This window comes from Anomaloglossus baeobatrachus, chromosome 1 (assembly GCF_048569485.1).
Source record: "Anomaloglossus baeobatrachus isolate aAnoBae1 chromosome 1, aAnoBae1.hap1, whole genome shotgun sequence".
In the NCBI taxonomy this organism is placed as follows: domain Eukaryota; kingdom Metazoa; phylum Chordata; class Amphibia; order Anura; family Aromobatidae; genus Anomaloglossus; species Anomaloglossus baeobatrachus.
Genome location: NC_134353.1, coordinates 753,040,350 through 753,061,274, shown reverse-complemented (window position 1 = coordinate 753,061,274; position 20,925 = coordinate 753,040,350). Strand labels below are relative to the sequence as shown.

At 44.4% G+C, this 20,925-nt stretch overlaps 1 protein-coding gene across 2 annotated transcripts in view; it reads right to left on the bottom strand.

Moving 5' to 3' along the window:
- The window catches only part of TRAFD1 (TRAF-type zinc finger domain containing 1), a 100,263-nt gene extending 80,457 nt beyond the window's left edge, over positions 1-19,806 (bottom strand). For both annotated transcript variants that reach the window (XM_075323891.1, XM_075323900.1), the window contains exons 1-3: positions 19,721-19,806; positions 18,088-18,142; positions 6,350-6,485 (exon numbers count right to left, since the gene is read on the bottom strand). In XM_075323891.1, coding sequence (XP_075180006.1) covers positions 6,350-6,485; positions 18,088-18,131 — 180 coding nt within the window. In that variant the 5' untranslated portion in view covers positions 18,132-18,142; positions 19,721-19,806. The remainder of the gene's footprint in view (positions 1-6,349; positions 6,486-18,087; positions 18,143-19,720) is intronic.
- Positions 19,807-20,925: the final 1,119 nt, after the last annotated feature.

The following is a 20,925-nucleotide window of genomic DNA, read 5'->3' as shown; positions in this document are numbered from 1 at the left end:
ATCCATACCCAAAACACACCAAGTAATTGGGGGTGTGGGGGAGGGGAATGGAAAAGTGATTAATCACTACTAGACTGTATACGTTGATTGTTATTCATATTACTTGTGGGCGTTCGCCGCAGAGGGGAGTTCCTGAAAGACCGTAGGCTTTCCCGCACCTCTATTAGGGACGTGGCAGAGTGCCACATTAGACAATAGTCTACCAGTAGATACCTAAGATCAGTAGGCACCCTAGTCCTACTTAGCTTATCTAATTTTACCTTTCACCACTATCTTATATCTGCTCTTTCTCTTCTCCCCTTGGTTTTCCCTATACCCTGCCTACCCTTTTCTGTGATGTCGCACCTCACCTTTTGCACTTACAATACTAAAGGCTTAAATAAACCCGAAAAGAGAAGTCAGATCCTATATCGCCTGCACAGGAAGGGAGTTAAAATAGCCCTATTTCAAGAGACACACTTCATAGCCTCCAACACTCCCAACTGTAAAACCAAGAATTACCCGACATGGTTCCATGGCCCACACCCCAACAAGAAGGCATGTGGGGTTTCCATTGCTTTTCACAAGACATTCCAGCCAACAGTTCTCGACACGCTCACTAGCCCGGAGGGACGCTGGCTATTTCTTAAAATATCTTTCCTGAATAATACTTATACAATCGCTAACATCTATTTCCCAAATCAGGACCAGGTATCCTTTGGAGTGGAGACTCTGGAGAAGCTGGCAGAGTTTGCGGGTGGCACCTGTATCATCTTGGGAGGAGACTTCAACCTTGTGCTGGATCCAGCCATGGATTCGTCCTCTGGTAGGTCTGCAATCCCCTCCTTGGCACTACGCAGATTAAAACGAGAACTAACATCCCTTAAACTAGTCGATCTTTGGAGGGTCTTACATCCCGGAGTCAGAGACTACAGTTTTCATTCCACAGTTCATAATAGCTACACCAGACTAGACCACATTTTCATATCCCACGACCTGCTAGACAAATCCCCGGGTTGTTCAATGGATGTTTTTCTCTGGTCGGACCACGCACCAGTATATGGGGAAATTGGGGTGAGAGATATGGGGGGGGTGGGACACACATGGAGACTGAACGACAACCTGCTCAAGAATGAGCAATGCCTGGGAGGATATTCATAAAACCATTGCAAACTTCAAAATAGATCATATGGCAGATCCCACACCTGCCCCGGTCAAATGGGAAGCGTTGAAATGTATGATCAGGGGGGGTCTGCATATCCCATGGATCCAGAATTAAAAAAGAAAGTGCAAGGGAACTAAAAGAACTGTTAGCACAACTAGGCCATAAAGAAACGATAAACAAAACCAAATCCAGTGACACCATTAAAACGGAAATTTCTACTATCCGCCACCAAATATTATCTATCCTTGACCGAAAATCACTGTGTATCAGAGATAAATTTCGTAGGAATATCTTTGAGTTTGGAGATAAAAGTGGACGATTGTTAGCCAGGACCCTTCACCCCAGACAGGCACAAACCCCAATATTAGCGTTAAACTCACAGACAGGTACCCAGATACATTCCACCCCTGACATATTAGAAGAATTCAGAAACTACTATACAAAACTTTATAACATCCCATCCCCACATACCCCATCACCTGATGCGAGACATCGCGACATTTGGGAATACTTAAACAAATATGCCCCAGACCCCCTTGAAGATGCGGTAGCTGAAGACATAGACGAGGATTTCTCAGACACAGAGCTAAGCGATGCCATTAAAACCCTTAAAGTGGGTAAAAGCCCTGGTCCTGATGGGTTCACCCCCCGGTTTTACAAAATATGTGGAGGGGCCTGCAGCCCTATAATGCTGAAAGCCTTCAATTCCATAACCAACACATGCCAGTTCCCTAAACAGACACTCCAAGCCCGAATAACTGTAATCCCCAAGCCTGGCAGGGACCCACTGACCTGCTCTAATTACAGACCTATCTCACTAATAAATGTGGATATTAAATTGTACTCTAAAATGATAGCCCTGAGACTAGGCCCCCTCATACCCAAACTAATCCACAAAGACCAGGTGGGATTTGTCCCAGGGAGGGAGGCACGGGACAACACTATTAGAACCCTGTCCCTAGTGGCCCAGGCACGTCAGCGTCAAATCCCAATGTGCCTCTTGACAGTAGATGCCGAAAAGGCATTTGACAGAGTCCATTGGTTTTTTTTAGAAGCCACGATGCAGGCAATCGGCGTCCGTTCGCGCTTACTACAATGGATAAAAGCATTATATCACGATCCAACGGCACAAGTGGGTGTGAACGGACGCCTGTCAGCTCCATTTAATATTAGAAACGGTACCAGACAGGGATGCCCCCTATCGCCATACCTATACATCCTGGTAATGGAATCCCTAGCAAATGCACTCAGGGAAAACCCTTCGATAAAAGGGATACAGATAGGACAAACATCTCATAAATTAGCACTATTTGCGGACGATCTCTTGATATATGTGACACAGCCGAAGACTAGTTTGCCCAACATACTGCAGGAGTTTGAGATCTTTGGCAGACTCTCCAATTTTAAAGTAAACCTACAAAAAACAGAGATCTTAAATGTATCGCTACCATCCGTAGAAGAGAATACTCTCAAACCCGCCTTCCCCTTTAAGTGGGCCAGCAATTACATTAAATATCTGGGGATCAGGGTTTCTCCCAACCACCAAGCTCTATATAATTACAATTTCCCAGACCTTTTAAAAAATATCCACAAAGACCTCATAGCATGGCATAACCTCCCCATTTCCTGGTTCGGCAGGGTCAATACAATTAAAATGGATGTCCTACCTAAAATACTATACCTGTTTCAAACTATCCCACTGAACCTAGGAGAAAATGTCTTCCTCAAGTTAAAGAAGATGATCAGCAATTTTATATGGCGTGGCACCAAACCCCGACTGAAATACTCAATGCTGATTAAATCTCGCTGGGACGGAGGGGCGGGGCTCCCGGATCTTAAAGCTTATCACGCAGCAGCGGTGGGTGGTTGCATATTGGATCTCCTGCACAGTAAAGACAGAAAATTGTGGGTGGAGATTGAATGTGAACTATGCCCGAATATGGCACACGGAATCTTCTGGTTGTCATCTAGAACTAACCTTGGGACCCTGGGAGTTTCCCCGATCCTCTTGTCCCTGGCTACAGCGTGGAGGACAGCCAATAGACGATATAGATTGACAGGAGAACCGGGTCCTATGACGCCTCTGGTGGGCAACCCCGCGTTTCAATGCTGGTTTCACGAACCTCATCCCAGACTGATTTCAACGCCAATGGGAAGGATTCCACGAGTTAAAGACGTAATTACCCAACAGGGATGCAAACCACTGATATCCCTGCTTGGAGACCGGCCACGGGAACCAGGTTACTGGTTCAAATATCTACAACTACGTAGTTTCATAGATTCTCTGGCTCCGGGATCTGAGATACATAAGGATCTGACTCCATTTGAAAAACTATGCTTCCTTAGAGAAACACCCCCTCACAGTCTCAATAATCTACAACATAGCAGTGCCCGAGGGGGGTGGAGGAGACGACTTGCCTGACTACGTTAGACATTGGCAAACAGAATTGTGCCAGACTTTTCCCAAGGCACAATGGTGTAAGTCATTTAACCTAACACATAAATCCACCATTTCTTGTAGAATGCAGGAACTCAATTATAAAATCCTCTCACGGTGGTATAGGACACCCGCCAGACTACATAAAATGTTCCCAGAGGTATCTGACGCCTGTTGGAGGTGCAAGACCTCAGTGGGCACAATGCTACATATCTGGTGGACCTGCCCAGGGATACAGGGTCTTTGGAAAGATGTCTTTGCTCTCTATAACCATTTACATCACACGGAAGTGACACCCTCACCGGAAGTGGCCCTCTTATCAATGTATACAGGGGCAGTCTCCAAGGCGAAGAAAGGCTTGCTCTCGTACTTTATGATTTCAATGAGGCAAATCATACCGAGGCATTGGAGATCCCCCTGTACATTGAGGAGAGCAGACTGGGTAGAGGCTATGGATGGCCTGCGGCGTCTGGAGGAGTTGAGAGCGTTTGACGAAGGGAAAGACTCCTTGTGTTTCTCGGTTTGGTACCCGTGGCTTCAGTATAGAGAAACACAGCAATTCCAAACCTGGTTACTCACAGGCGCTCTATCACAATAAATATTCAAGAAGCCGGGATGGGCTCCCGGACACAGGAGTGGCGCGGCATCACAATACAGACCTTCTTCCCCCCCCCCCCCCATCATTTCCCCATGTCTTCCCCTCCTTCCCTTTTTCTCTACCTATCTTTCTCTCCCTCTCTCTATATCTCTTTCTCACCTAATTGATATACATAGGGTCATGTTTTCATACCTATTGAACCAGACTATACAGAAGGAAGTTGCCTTTAACACTTTACACGGAATAAATATAAAGATAGAAGATTATTACATGTTAAAATTAAGATGTTCTATAGGATGTTTTACAGATTTTACCTTCCACATGATATACGATACATTTCATAGTACCATACGTTTTACGAGACTTCAAGACATAGGTTATTTTATAATCTTCATATGCTGTAACATTGGGTAACATGAAAGACCCTTATACATTTCTTATCTTCTGTAATATGAAAACTTTTGAAATAATAAAGAAATATTAAACGAAAAATTGCGTATAAACACCAGTCTTAAAAAATTGGGAATAATGAATACATGGTAAAATGTTTTAAATGATAAATTCCCTTTAAAGGTTTATTTAAGTTTCATTTAAATATTGTATCCTGTTTTGTCCATGAATGAAAAATTAATCGACAAAACATTGTCATTTAACATCACTGGCTGAGAGCTGTATAGTTTGGAGATCATAAAGGATTGTGAAAGTGGCAGGAGGATGAGAAGCACAAGACCCTCAAAAACGCTGCAGAAATAAGGTGGTTGTTTTGTAGATAAACTCAAAGAGACGAAAACAAAAATCCATTAACAAAGCAGTTATTCACCCACCTGGGATCCACCATTGCTTCTATTCATTGGTCCAGTGATTGTCTACAGCTTCAGCAGTGATACCAGGTCAGCAACGCTGCAACTAATCACTGAGCAGTGGCTTGTGCCATCTACGTCAGCAGGTCAACTGATCTCAGTAATTAACTGCAGCGCTGTCAATGTAACATCAACGCTTGACCCCAAAATGTGAATAAGTGAAAAACTCAGGTTTGTTTGTTTAACCTCCCTGAACCTCTACAACCTACCTTACTGTGAAGATATATTATTATTATAGCGCCATTTATTCCATGGCGCTTTACATGTGAAAAGAGGTATACATAATAGGGACAAGTACAATAATCAAACAATACAAGGAACAGACTGGTACAGAAGGAGCGAGGACCCGCAAATGCTCACAGTCTACAAGGGATGGGTGAGGATACAGTAGGTGAGGGTAGAGCTGGTCATGCGGCACTATGGAGAACTGAGGGTTACTGAAGGTTGTGAGCTTGACTGAAGAGGTGGGTCTTCAAGTTCCTTTTGAAAGTTTTCAAGTAAGGCAAGAGATATGTTGTGGCAGAGAGTTCCAGAGTATGGGGGATACACAGGAGAAATATTGGATGAGACTGTGGGAAAAGAAGAGTAAAGGAGATCTTGTGAGGATCGGAGGTTACGTGCAGGTAAGTACCTGGAGACTAGGTCACAGATGTAAGGAGGAGACAGGTTGTGGATGGCTTTGCATGTCATAGTTAGGGTTTTGAACTAGAGTCGTTGGGCAATGAGAAGCCAGTGAAGGGATTGACAGAGAGGGTAAGTCTGGGAGTATCGGGAAGGGGGGGGGGGGGGGGGGGACAGGTGGATTAGACTGGCCACATAGTTAAGAATGGATTGAAGGGAGGCCACAGAGCAGGACATTGCAGTAGTCCAGGCAGGAGACAATAAGGGCATGCCCTAGTGTTTTTGCAGCTTCATGGGAAATTAATATATGAATCTGGGAATTTTTTTTTTAGTTGGAGGCGTTTCGATGCGTAGCTTGAAGGAGAGAGCGGAGTCAATGGTCACCCCCAGGCAGACAGCACATGGGACTGGGGAGAGCGAGCAGCCATCGACTTTGATGGATTTGTCAGTTGGGAGGGGGAAGGGGGGTTTGAGTGAGGAGGGGAAAGATAATGAATTCTGTTTTGTCCATATTAAGTTTTAGAAATCGAGCAGAGAAAAAAGGATGAAGTAACAGACAGACATTGTGAGATATTCAAGAATATAAAACAAAAATCACTCTGAATGCATTATCATGGCCAAAATAAAGAATTTGAAGCACCTAATAGATGAAATTTAAATCAGTAAGAGCTATTCCCATAAATTCTTACCGTGACGTGTTCAGTGGCAAGGTGATCCTCCAGATTACTCCTGGGAACAGGCTCTTTGCACAGATCACATATGCAGATTTTGCGTCTGCAGTGAACCTCATGCATGGTAAAGTTATCGGCAGGAACGTCATGTTTACTGGGTACGGAAAGAAGAAATCGTGGATGAGGATTTGTCTTGTAACTTTATAAAGCACTGGGTTTATTTTTTGTTTTTTTTACGTCTTAGCACTTTATAACTTGCAAGCATTTTTCATACTCCTATGGTTTCTTTTTATTTTTGTTGTACTGCCCTACAATAAGAGTGAACAGTAATTGCGTAGATCAGGATCACGTTTTTATGTTAAAGGGGTAGTCATACCCTGGTAAAATATTTGGAAATGTCTCCAATTGCCGTTTGCAGCCATCGTCATGTGTCCACAAATACGCAAAAGTGATGGCGCTGGCAAATAGAGCACAATCCAAGCAGAGTGTTGGAAGGTTTCAGCAGGGGTTGATAACCCCCTTTAAACAGTACCTGACATTACAGGTATATTTTCAGAACAGGCTGCTGTGTGTATATTGGGAAGAAAAGCATTTAATTTATGACATGAATCCTGCATTTTTCACCAGTTGTCCCTTCCCCCACCACCTTGTAGGCCCTTGGAGTTGGTGTGAGGTTACTTGCTATTATCTCTCCTATAAACAGGACGCGGAGATATAGGGATTCCTGCTATTCTTTCAATGACTAGGACATCTCGAGAAGCAGAAACATAAAAAACATCATACAGTAGTAGTGATCAATGTAGCTGTGAATCCAGCTATAGGATGAGCTCCGATCACTAACTGTAGCAAGATCTGACAGTCTCTGCTCCTAATCCCTCCTATCGCCATAATATTAGGCTACGTAGCCTGACACTTATACATTAGCAGTCAGACTTGCTTTGATAAAGGTGGAGATGATTGTTTTTCAGAGATGTTGAGTTCCAGAGGCAGGGGAAGATGTGGCTCATAAGTGTAAAGAATAATTATTCTCAGATAAGATGTATTAGGCTGAGGCCACATGAGCACTACTGCAAGTGCATTGCATGACCCTAAGCTCTAGCTCCGCTGGAGAGGTGCAAGCCAAGTGTTATGCCACTGTGATGTAATCCTGATCAGATCACAGTTGCAGAGGAGGGGGGCACGCGCTGTGGAGTAGCATCTCCTCCATTGTCAGCTGATGCGTATATCGCACTGCACTCCGCTATACTGTGAGTGCAGTGTGATGTTTCTCTCACACCCATAGACTTGTATGGGTGCGAAAGAAAACAAATCGAATTCCACCCGCAGTATGCTGCGATTGTTTTATGTCGGATTAGGGCTCAGAAAAAGAAATCGTTCATGTGAGCAGCCCCGTAGAGTAACATTGGCCCGAGTGGTATGCAATTTTTTTTATCACATTCCACTCGCTCCATTTTACTCGCCGTGTGTCCTTAGCCTTATAAAAGTTTCTTATATTCATTTGTACAATTAATTTATGCAGTTTCTTGAAAAGAAATGATCTTTTAGGAAACTGGGGGTTTTTTTCATTTTTATTTTTGAAAATGTACACATCAATATTAAAAATAATAAACGGTACATATATCTTGCAACCTTTACACTAGTGAGCAAGTCAAATATAAAGTTACATGCGCACACTGCAGTTTTGTTGTCACAAAAAACTGCACCTTTGAGACATCAAAACCGCGCCTTGTCCTTGAGAGTCTGGAAATGTAAAAAAAAAAAAAACACACACGTTTCTAATGATTCTCCGTACTTTGTGTGTTTTGGGTGCGTTTTCTAGTTCTGATTTTGATGCTTTTTTTTGTGAAAATTATAGTGATGGGCGGACCGGACTGTGAAGCCTAACCAATGTGGGTTCACAGGCACCCGAGTGCCAGGCCCGGGACGAAATTCCAGGTATTGATCTGGATCTGGCACTCAGGAACTTTAAAAAAAAAAATAATATAAATAATTAAAAGTAAAAATAAAAAAAATAAATAAAATCGAGCACGGTATACTTACAGAATCACCAGCGCGCCTGTACATTGCTCCTGCAGCCACTTTTTCTACTTCCAGGGATTCTCATTAGGCTCATGCATATTCAATGCTTTCCCCACCAACCAGCATCTGTGAGTGATTGGTTGCAGTTACAGCGACTGCACTCTAACAGCCTGTCTGACTCTTCCAATCAGACTGCAAGTCTATAGCGTACAGTAAAAATAAAATATTTGGCGTAGGTTCCCCCATGTTACGATACAGTACAGAAAGCCCACGGCTACAGGCTGCAGCCCCCAGCCGTGCGTTTATCTTCAAAATAAGAAAAAAACGTATGCAGTTTTATTTGCATAAATAATTTTAAAAAACTGGCATGTGCCACCTCCCACCCCCACCCCCATTTTGATAACCAGCCAAGATAAAGAGACAGCTGGGGGCTGGTATTTTCAGGCTGGGAAGTCCCATGGTTATTGGGAGCCCCAAGCCTAAAAATAGCAGCCTGCAGCCACCCAGGATTGTTGCATCCGTTGGATGCGACAACCCCAGTACTTTACCTGGCTCTTCACGAGTGCCCTGGTGCGGTGACAATCGGGATAGTTTTGGGGTTAATAGCAGCCCACAGCTGCCACTAAGCCTTAGATTAGTAAATGGGAGGCGTCGGAGACCTTCCACATCACTAATCTAAGTGAAAGAAAAAAGAAAAAGACACTGAATAAATCTGTTATTTCAAATAAAATACACTCTTTCACCCCTTTATTAACCACAAAAACACCTGCAGGTCCTACGTAATCCACACGAGGTCCCACAACACTTCCAGTTCTGCAACATCACAGCACGCAATCATGGAACATGACCAAACACCGAGGTTCAGGTAGAGAATGAATGAGCCGCGTAATCAGCGGTGAGGTCACTCAGATTAGCTGCGGACTGTGACTGCAGAAAACGTGACCTCATGAGACTTCAGAGAACTCACTTAAGTTCATTGAGGTCACCTGAGGTTAGTTTACCTGCGGTCACAGTGGAGTAAAATGGGAACCTCCAGCCGTTGCTAACCTGAGTGACATCACCGCTGATCACATGGCTCAGTCATTCTCTGCCTGAGCTTCACGTGTTCGGTCACATTCCCTGATTGTGTGCTGTGATTCAAGTCTAGCAGAGCTGAAGCGTCGTGGGACCAAGTGTTGATTACATCAGACATACATAAGTGTTTTGGGGGTTAATAAAGGGGTGAAAGTGGGTGGTCTGTCTTTGTAATTTATTTCAAATAAAGGATTTTTTCGGTGTTTATTTCTTTTCACTTACAGATTAGTGATGGAGGGGGAAGTCTCAGATGCTTCCCATTACTAACTTTGGGCTTAGTGGCAGCTATGAGCTGCTATTAACCCGTGAATTACCCAAATGCCACCGCACCAGGGCAATCGGAAAGAGTGGGTAAAGTGCTGGGGTTGTCGCATCTAATGGATGAGACTATCCTGGGCGGCTGCAGGATGCTATTTTCAGGTTGGAGTGCTCCCAAAAACTGTGGGTCTCCCCAGTCTGAAAATACCAGACCCCGGCTGTCTGGCTTTATACTGGCTGGTTATCAAAATTGAGAGGAGGGGGGAGAAGTCACACGCTGGTTTAATTATTTAGTTTAAAAAAAAAAACAAAAAAAAACAAAAAACACAAAGCTGCATGCAGTTCCTTCTATTTTGATGCACATCCAAGATAAGCGCACGGCTGGGGGCTTCAGCCTGTAGCAGTGGGTTTATCTGTGCTGGGTATCATAATATGGGGGGAACCTACGTCATCTATTCATTAAATTTACTCTCAGATATAGACCAGCACCCTGGGACTCTGAATGGAAGCCTCAGACATGTCATTTAGCATGGGGGAGTGTCTGACTGCAACCAATTGAGCAGTGAATATGCATCAGCATAATGAGCAGCCCCAAAAGAAGAATGAAGAGCCGCAGGAGCAGTGTACAGTAAGGCCGGTGATTCGGTAAGTATGAATCGCTTGCTCCTACCCCTTTGCGCCGGATTCTGGTCCCCAAAGATTATCTGTCCAGATACCAGCGATCAATCCCCCGCCGACCCTGAGTCGTCAGGGGATTGATTTGCGAGTCCTCACATCACTAGTGAGAATCGCAGGGACAAAACACAAAAAGATAGAACCTGCTGCAGTTTGTCAGAAGTGTGTGACAAAAAGTGCAGACAAAAAAAAAAAACTGCAACGTGCACACAGCATATCTGAATTGTTATAGACTTTGCTGGGAAGTCAAAAAAGTGAGAACTTTCTTAAAACAAAACTGCACCAAAAAAAAAAACCGCAATGTGTGCATGTAGCCTAAAGGCCCCGTCACACACAACGAGATCGCTAACGAGATTGTTGCTGAGTCACAGTTTCTGTGATGTAGCAACGATCTCGCCAGCGATCTCGTTATGTGTAACACCTACTAGCGATCAGGCCCCTGCTGTGAGATCACTAGTTGTTGCTGAATGGTCCATACCATTTTCTTCAAAAGGCGATGTCCTGCTGGGCAGGACGCATCGCTGTGTTTGACGCCTACCAACAATCTCCTAACACAGTTCTAACGCCCGCCGAAACCATTATTAAAAGTACAGTCACACTAAGCGACGCTCCAGCGATCCCACCAGCAACCTAACCTGCCAGGGATCGCTGGAGCGTCGCTACATGGGTTGCTGGTGAGCTGTCAAACAGGCAGATCTCACCAGCAACCAGTGACCAGCCCCCAGCGACGCGTGGAAGCGATGCTGCGCTTGGTAACTAAGGTAAATATCGGGTAACCAACCCGATATTTACCTTGGTTACCAGCGCACACCGCTTAGCGCTGGCTCCCTGCACTCCTAGCCAGAGTACACATCGGGTTAATTACCCGATGTGTAGTCTGGCTATGTGTGCAGGGAACAGGGAGCCGGCACTGACAGTGTGAGAGCGGTGGACGCTGGTAACGAAGGTAAATATCGGGTAACCAAGGAAAGGGCTTCTTGGTCACCCGATATTTACATTGGTTACCAGCGTCCGCAGAAGCCGGCTCCTGCTCACTGCACATTTAGATGTTGCTCTGTCGCTGTCACACACAGCGATGTGTGCTTCACAGCGGGAGAGCAACAACTAAAAAATGGTGCAGGACATTCAGCAACAATCAGCGACCTCACAGCAGGGGCCAGGTTGTTGCTGGATGTCACACACAGCAACATCGCTAGCAAGTTGTGCCTCAGCAGCGATGTTGCTAGCGATGTTGCTTAGTGTGATGGTACCTTAAAGGTCGCTGATCGTTACTGCGTCGTTGGTAAGGTCTGACTGTGTGACATCTCACCAGCGACTTACCAGCGATCCTTACCAGGTTGTATCGTTGTCAGGATCACTGGTAAGTCGTTGTTTGTGACTGGGCCTTAAAGCTCATACATTCTCTTTTTAGGAGCCGCATGGACAAAAAAAAAAAAAAACACAGCTCGGACTCATTATCTTCTACATGAGGTTTCTAGGCATGCACCGATCTGAACAAAAGCCATTACAGGGAGGGGGAGGGGATTATCTGTGAGCATTGTTTATAGTAAATGGTGAATTGTCTACCTTCCACTGTGTATAGATATCATTGTAATCCTGCTTGTAATGATGAGACTGCTGAAAAGTCAGCTGTTCCGAATTGGATATATTAACCTTAGTAGCTAATGTAAAAAATTCCAAGATTTCCGATTTGTTTTATTTTTTTTTTTTTAAAACAAAGATGAGAAATTTAAAAAACAAAACAAAAAAAAAAAAAATAATCACTGAAAAGTCTTCTATAAATACTAGATCATTTCCTCAAATTATTCCATTTAAAGGGGCTCTTGTCAGGACCTTTTTGCATTTATAATCTGAAGCCAGCATGTTGTATCATTAACAGAGTTTATTTACAGCTAGTCATCTCTTATCTGCTTTTGTTTACCTAAAAATGTTAGTAATGTTAGTAATGATAAAGCCTCTAAAGGCCCAGTCACACACAACGACTTACCAGCGAACCCGAAAACGATGCGACCTGATAGAGATCGCAGGTAAGTCGCTGGGAGGTCGCAGGTGAGATGTCACACAGTCAGACCTTACCAGCGATGCAGGAACAATACAGGACGCAGTAGTGACCTGTATAACGATCTCAGCAGTCACTGTGACCCTGTCACACAGCGTCAAACACAGCGATGCGTCCTGCCCAGCAGGACATCGCCTTTGAAGAAAATGGCCTGGACCATTCTGCAACGACTAGAGATCTCACAGCAGGGGCCTGATCGCTGGTAGGTGTCACACATAACGAGATCGCTACTGCGTCACAGAAACCGTGACTCAGCTGCGATCTCGCTAGCGATCTCGTTATGTGTGACGGTACCTTTAGCTTTATCCTTAGTGGGTCTGAGCCCCCTTCTGTGATTAGCAGCTTCTGTCTATGGAAATGTACACAACGCCTGGTGTGGGAGGGGGCAGCTCACAGAGCTCTGCTACATATTAAAAAGAATATCTGTCACTGCAGCCACTACGTGATACATTGTTAGATTCAGAATCTCGTTGCGTACATGATGCTGCTCTTAGAGGAGGTAGCAAAAACCTGCTGACAGATTCCCGTTAAAGGGTACCAATCAGCAGGATTTTCATATAAGCTAAACCCAGTGCTATACTGGCACTATCAGGCTGAGTCTATACATACCATTAGTGGTCAGCTCGGTGTTTAGGTTTTGAGATCCAAGAAAGTAAAGTTAACAAAATCATCAGCTTCTTGAGTGACAGTAGCTGAGGATCAGATAATAGCTGGGGAGTATTCAGAGTAATCCCCTCCCCCTGTTAGAATTAGCATAAGTATTATACAAACGATTCACTTTTACTTGCAGGACCTGTGTGAGGTCATACCCATGTGACCAAATGGTATCAGCTTTGTTGGCAGAGGCCCTGCCCCTTCTGGTCACATGGGTATGCCCTCACCACAGGTCCTGCAAGGGAAAAAAAAAAAAAAAAAAAAAAAAAAAAAAAAAAAAAAAAAAAAAAAAAAATCGATGGTATAATACTTATGCTAATTTTAACAGGGGGAGGGGATAACTGAATACCCCTCCCCCTCCCCACAGATATTATCTGATCCTCAGCTGCTGTCACTCACGAAGCTGATGATTTAATAAACTTTACTTTCTTGGATTTCAAAAACTAAAACATCTGAGCTGACCATTACAGGTATGTATAGAATCAGCCTGATAGTGGCAGTATAGCACTGGCTTTAGCTTATATACAAAAATCCTGGTGATTGGATTCCTTTAAGTTATTGTAGTGGGTGGTCTATGCTTATGTATGCACGATCTGTCCATAGGTCATGGCTATAGTAACACAGACGCTGTGATAATAGACACAGCCCACAGAGAAACGTAATGCGGTTACTGGGAAAAGCAGACCTATTCTTTGCCATCACAGACAAACCTTTTATAAATCTGTCCATGGTCTTGTATCACTTTACTGGTCTGAGCTTTTCTAAGCCTGTGCTGCACAAGCATCTCAAGATGATTAGCTGAGAAGGATCACACACACCTTACTCATAAAGCAGTCTGTAATACTGCTCAGGGAATCGGTGATACAGTGGACGTCTTACACCAGATCAGGGGCTTAGACAGGTAGAGATGGCTTCTTCTCATCACATCCTAAGCTCGCTGTTCACTTCATGGCCAGCAAGAGGAGATGAATAGTGGCCAGTTAATAATACTATCAACCTTTTCATATAGAAACTAGTTACATGTAGATTTTAATGCACATTTTACCTTTTACAAAGCGTGTTTTCTAGGATCAGACACATTAATAAATTGCTAATATGAGGGGTTCCCTGTGCAGAGAAGTAACTACAGAATACCAGGTTACCCTTCTGATGAAGCTGGATGCGAAACACAGATTAGGGGCCACCTCAGCGTCTTTCACTTTTGGTGATCATGTCTTAGGGTGGTTTCACATCAGCGGTATTCTGCCGCACTCGCAGATCCGGCACGAGTACAGTACAATACAGTTCACAAACAGTGCAGCAAGCCCCGGTCACATGCTGTCACATGCTCCGGTCACATGACCGCATGTGACCGAAGCTTGCCAGTGAACTGTATTGTACTGCCCTTGTGCCGGATCTGCGAGTGCGACGGAATACCGCTGATATGAAACCACCCTTATCTTGTCTGATCCAGTGTATGCTTGCCTGCAGCAATATGTTAAAGGGAAACAACCAGCAGGTTTTTGCCCTATAGACTACAGGCAGTGCCATAATGGCGCTAGGATGCGGATTAATATGATACCTTTAGGTCAGAAATCCGAGGCTTGATTGCAGAATTATCCTTGTTCAAAGATTCAGAAATGACATAATTTGTGCAGTGGCTTGAGCATTGGGGTGGTACTTTGTGGGTCGTTCCTCTAATGATTCCTCCTCCTGCCTTGGCTCCTTTTTATTAAATTTTGTGAAGCCATCGACATTACCGCTATTGGCGATGCATCCGCATTGCTAGTGTGACGTCTGATAAAAAACGCACCGGAATCAGCGCATGCACATACCGCGATCTCCGGCGCCATTTTATTGAAGACACTGGAGACAAATATGAGTAGTGGTGCATGTGCAGACTCAATTTAGTTTTTTCATCAGTGCATGCACCGCTGCTGCTCATCGTCATCTCTACAGTGTCCTCAATAAAATGGCGCAAAAGATTGCAGTATGTGTATGTGCTAATTCCAGCGCCACTTTATTGAAGACAACATCACAATAGCAATGCACACTCCCCACCAACTGCAGTAATGGCGGCAGTGGAGCAAAAAACTTAAAGAAAAGAAGGCAAGGCAGGAGGAGGAATCATCCAGAGGACCCGACCCACACAGTCGCACTCTGATGCTCAAGACTGTAAACAAATTGTCATTTCTCAAGGTTTTAACAAGGATTATCTGAAAATAAGCAACTGCAGGTATCATTTTAATCAGCATCCTAGCACCATTATGGCACAGTCTTTAGTTTATAGGGCAAAAAACTGGTGGTTGGTTCCCTTTAAGAGGCTGTTCTCTAACTTAAGGGCATTATTTATTACAAACCCCTCCCCCCCCATGCCATCTCTTTTAGAATCACTTAATATATGGGATTACCCTCTCTTGTTTAGGTATATTATTAACCAATAGCTGCACATTATTCCTGCACTGGCACTTTACATTACATTCTATGAGCAGCTTTACCTCTATATTTATAAGATTATTTACAGCCTTCCATTGTGATTTCCTTTACCTTGATACAGATTTTTCTATATTAACTGTATTACGCTATTTCAATTACTACCTAAAAATATTTCTGAATCCTGTATTATTATATACCCCATGCTTTTCAAGGATTTGATTGAGCACTGAAGTCATTTTGGTCTTTCTGTACTTTATTTCCGGGATTTTTTCCATTGTAATTAAACGTATTATCTCAATGAATGGTCCCATTTCTGTTTATATTAGGTGTATCTATTTATTTGTGGGAGCCAGTTATTTTGGGCAAAATATATAGGTTTAGCGTCTACAGTAAGTGCAGAGCTGTGATGTTCTGGTGGCCACAATACCGGGTATCAGCTGATTAGTGGGGGGGGGGGGTGTACATCCGTCAGACCACCACCCGCCTGATATTGATGACCTATCCTTGGGACGGGTCATCAATATCTCAGGATCAGAAAACCCCTCTAAGCTGTTTGATAAAAAAAAAAAAAAATACACTACAAGGACAACTGATAGAAATAAAAAAAAAAAACAGTGAAATAATAACAAATTACAGGGAAAAGTCACATGTATTAGACAAATGAGCGCAGAAAGGAAAAACAGTGATGGAGCAAATCGATTCCTAAGACCACAGTCTGTTGCTGCTGGATGGGAGCCCTCTGAACCACCTCCTACCTGCCGGCATCCCTGGCTCCTCTTGATTAGCCGCCATGGAGCAATGCCAATGTTAAAGCATGACGTACATGTGATATCACTCCAGGCCTACTAATCAAAAGGAAGAGCCGCAGATGGCGGTAGGTAAGAGGCGGTTCATAGGCCTCCCATCAATTAAAATAATTACTGACGTGACCACTGGACTGGGTCCTGCAAATCAATTTGTGCCAGTTCTACTTACAAGGCTTTTAGGTCACTAATTATATAGCATTAAAGGGATCATATCACCACAAAATTGCAGTCCAATCTGCAGGCCCCATGTCATAGAGCATGAGGAGCCAACTTTATAAAGTTTGAAAATTCGTGCACTTTTTGATTAACGTGTGCACCTCTCTCCTAATGTCCGGGCGTGTTATGGACGTTTATCCCCGCCCCCACCCTGCCCGCCTATTCCTCACTCTCACTGACCGTATGTAAATTTCTCTCTTCAGAAACATGGCGCCGGAGTTGGCACCTGCGCATAGCGCTTCTCTCCGGCGCCATGTTTCTGAAGCTCGCTGTACTTAGTATTTTGCAGGGGAGGGCGGCGCATGCGCTCTCGCTTCTTCAGATCTCGTTGTGACCGCGGGAGCGTGCGTGGTCACAACAGGACTGCAGAACAGCTGATGAGGACGCGATTAGCTGCAGGGATAAACGTCCATAACACGCCCGGACATTAGGAGAGAGGTGCACACAATCAAAAAGTGCACGAATTTTCAAACTTTATAAAGTTGGATTTCGCTGCCTAAACACCCGAGCTGCCCCCTGATGATATGTACACAATGTGCCTGATAGTGCCAGTACTGCACTGGCTGCACCTCATACATGAAAATCCTGATGTTTGGTTCCCTTTAAATGAGTGTCTGAGCAAAAGGTCTGAATACTTTATGACCATGTGATATTTCAGTTTTTCTTTAATAAATTTGCAAAAATTTCTACGTTTGTTTTTTTTTTCTGTCAAGATGGGTGCAAAGTGTACATTAGGCCTCTTTCACACGTCAGTGATTCTGGTACGTTTGTGCTTTTTTTTTTTTTGAAACGTACCAGAATCACTGACATACGCAGACCCATTATAATGAATGGGTCTGCTCACACATCAGTGATTTTTCACTGACCATGTCTCCATGCAGCGTACACGCGTGTCCGTGATTGCCGCACGGAGACATGTCCATTTTTTTCTGGCATCACTGATGTCCCACGGACCACGCAGTGGTGTGATCCGTGAGACACGTGCCAGAAAAAAAATGTGCTTTTAAAATAAAAATCATTTTTACTCACCTGGCTCCAGTGATGTCCTCTGCAGCCCGTGCAGCCTGCTTCTGAGCCGGCTCATTACTGTCGCGCATATTCATAATGCACGACACAGCCAACCCGGAAGCAGCTGCTGCAGGGGTCAGCGCCGGCCGTATGCTGCACCGCGGCAGCGATCGGCACCATGGAGAGCGGGAGCGCGCACAGGTGAGTTAATCTCCAAGTGCAATCACGGGCCACGGAGAACGGAGCCCAGATTGCACTTAGACAACCCACGTGTGCCGTGATTCACGGCACACGGAGGGACATGTGCGTGTTTTACGCGTCGGTGAAGAACGTCTGTTTTTCACTGACGTGTGAAACGGGCCTTAATGAGAGAAAAAAAAATGATCTTTTTTGAATTTACCAAATGGCTGCAATGAAAGATTGAAAAATTTAAAAAGGTGTCTGAATACTTTCTGTACCCACTGTATAACATGGAGCCTGCAGATTGGACTGCAATGTCATGGTGACAGGTTCCCTTTAAATCCTTGTGCTGAGTTAGCTTTGTCCTCCGCCCATCATACCACATTACTCACCAGTTTCCACACAGTCTGGTCTCCTGCTCAGCACTGGAAGCCATGGTCAGCGTCTCTAAACAAGACAGCACAATCACTATCACTTTCATTTCTCAATAGAGGAATAACTTCTCAGAAACTCCCTCCCGGATACAAGCCTACCATAGACTTAAAAGCAGTAGGCACAACAATAGTCCACACCATCATGGCTCAAGTATGGAAACACAAAAGGTTGTCAAAAAATTCAATCTCGATCCACCACGTGCCATGATATATTAACCCAGAAGGGGAGAAGGCGGCATCCTACAGAGGAAGATGGGGACCGGATGGTGTTAGCAAACCATTTTGTTTAATTATTTAAAAGAAAACAGAAGATATTGTCTAGGAATAGAAAAACATGGCTGCTTTCTTTTAGAAACAGCACCACCCCTGACAATGTGGTACTGAAGAGCAGCTCCATTCTCAATACCAGACACAATGCCTGGTCAGGAGCGATTGTTTTTAATGTAAAGCAGCCATCATTTTTCTAAACAGGACAACCCCTTTAAGTACATGTTCACATTTAAAGGGAACATCTGCAAGATGATTTTATTAATCAAAACTAGTGTCGTGGCTGTACAGGTCTAAAAATATCAAAAATTTAACACATCAATGCCATCTGAGTGCATCCCTACACCCTCATTGTACCTCCAGGCTAATTTTATGTGGCTTTAGGGATGGATTTCCCCCCATTGACATATCGGACTACTACAAGGCGGGTATTTTATTGATGTCCTAGACCAACATACCACTGTCATCCACTAGTTTATTAATGAAATCATCCTGACAGATTTCCTTTAAGTATCAACAGGTTTTTGCTATGTAATCAGAGCAATAACGTAGGGGCCGAGACCCTGATTTCAGTGATTATCACTTGATGGGCTGCATGCTATCATACAATCAGAGTTCTCAGCTGCAGATGTTGCAGAGCTCATAATGCTAAACTGAGCATAACCCCACCCACACCACTGTCAGCTTTCTAGGTACAGTGTACATTGCCAGTGGTGGGGGGAGTGGATGGACCATGAGGAACCAGACAAATAATTGTGTAATGATAACCCCCTGCTGATAAAACACTGATTTTATTGAAACAGCAAAACACAGCCCAGTAAGTCCCATAGCTGGAATGAGGCACTCTGTACCTACATCATGCTGCTCTCAGATTACAGAGCAAGACACCTACTGACATCTCTTTAACAGTGTATACTCAAAGGCCAATACTAGTAAGAAAGGAGATGGTCACGTGTGTGGATGCTCCATAATGTATGGAATGCACGTACTGTGCAGAGGTGCATCAATACCAAAGTCCTGGACAAGCCCTCTACAGTGAAGGATCCTGGGAGATTTCTGCTCTGAAGCCTGCAGAATACAGCTTGCGAGCTCTATGGAAGGTTCCATTTCCACCTCCCTCCCCAGAGACCTGTCCTGTGCCCCGTCATACAGCTCAGGGACAGCAGGCAGTAGTTACATCAGAGCTATGTCATGAATCACCATGACACAGGCACGGCCGCCCAGACCTGTTTTCTGGGACCTGTGGTACCTCAGCCGGTGCACACCGGGCACAGAACCCCGCAGCCGTTACCGGGCTCATACAGGGGACGACTCAAGCTCTTACCCGTTACTCACGCACAACACCGGCTGCCACCAACGGCTCCACAACTGCTCAACAACAATGATCCAATTAGCTGAGGGCGCTGTGGTGACGTCTCTGTCATGTGACCAGTCACATGGGTGGGAGGAGTCTTGAAGTTTCGTTTGCTGAGAATTGGTGGGCGTGTCCTACTCTGTGAGGGGCGGCTCCCGCACAGCTGCTGATGGCGCTGCTCTGTACGCCGCTGCTCTCTGTGCTGTATGGCGGTTATGAAGGCGCCCTCCACAGGCCGATCTGGGAGCAGCACATCCCTGGAACAAAAGCAGTGATTTTTTTATTTTGTTAAATTGTGGCTCATGTAAAATACCGCTAACTTAAAGGGGTTGTCCATGGCAAAATAAAATCTCACATGGGGACGGCATGTGTGAGACAAGCTCAATAACTCGCGCACTAGCTGCTTATAGACAATATTTGTCTGGGTCTGGGCTCATAAAAAGCACATCTCACAACTTTGCAGCCCTTACAAAGTCTACTGAAGCCCCTAGATTTGCCTTTCATTGCAGCTGTAAAGTGTGATACCAACAAAGTGCCCCTCAAAACACTGTATGATACCCCCATAGTCCCCTCCACACACAGTATGATGACCCTACTATACCCCCTTACCCTCATCTACCCCAGTAATGAATGGTGACCCCAACACACTATGATCCCCAACTGTGACCCCCACGCAGCCCTCCATACACTATAATGGGCTTACATACAGTATAATGGCCCCTACTAGCTCTCCAAACAGTATAATGGCCCCCACACAGCCCTCTGCACAGTATGATGGACCCCAACACAGCATAATTGCTTGTATACAGTATAATTGCCCTCAAATAGCCTTTCATAAAGTATAAAGGCTTCCTCATAGCCCTCCAAATATTGCCCCTACATAGCCCACAAAATAGTATATTGGCCTCCACATAGCTCTGCAAATATAATCCCCCCCACATAGCTTCCATATAGTATAATAGGCCCCACATAGTCCTCCATATAGTATAATGGGCCCCACATAGTAATCCATATATTATAATGCACACCCCATTGTCCTCCATATAGTATAATGCACACCCCATAGTCTTTCATTTATAATGCACACCCCATATTCCTCCATATAGTATAATGCACACCCCCATAGTCCTCCATTTATTATAATGCACCATCCATAGTCCTCCATATATTATAAT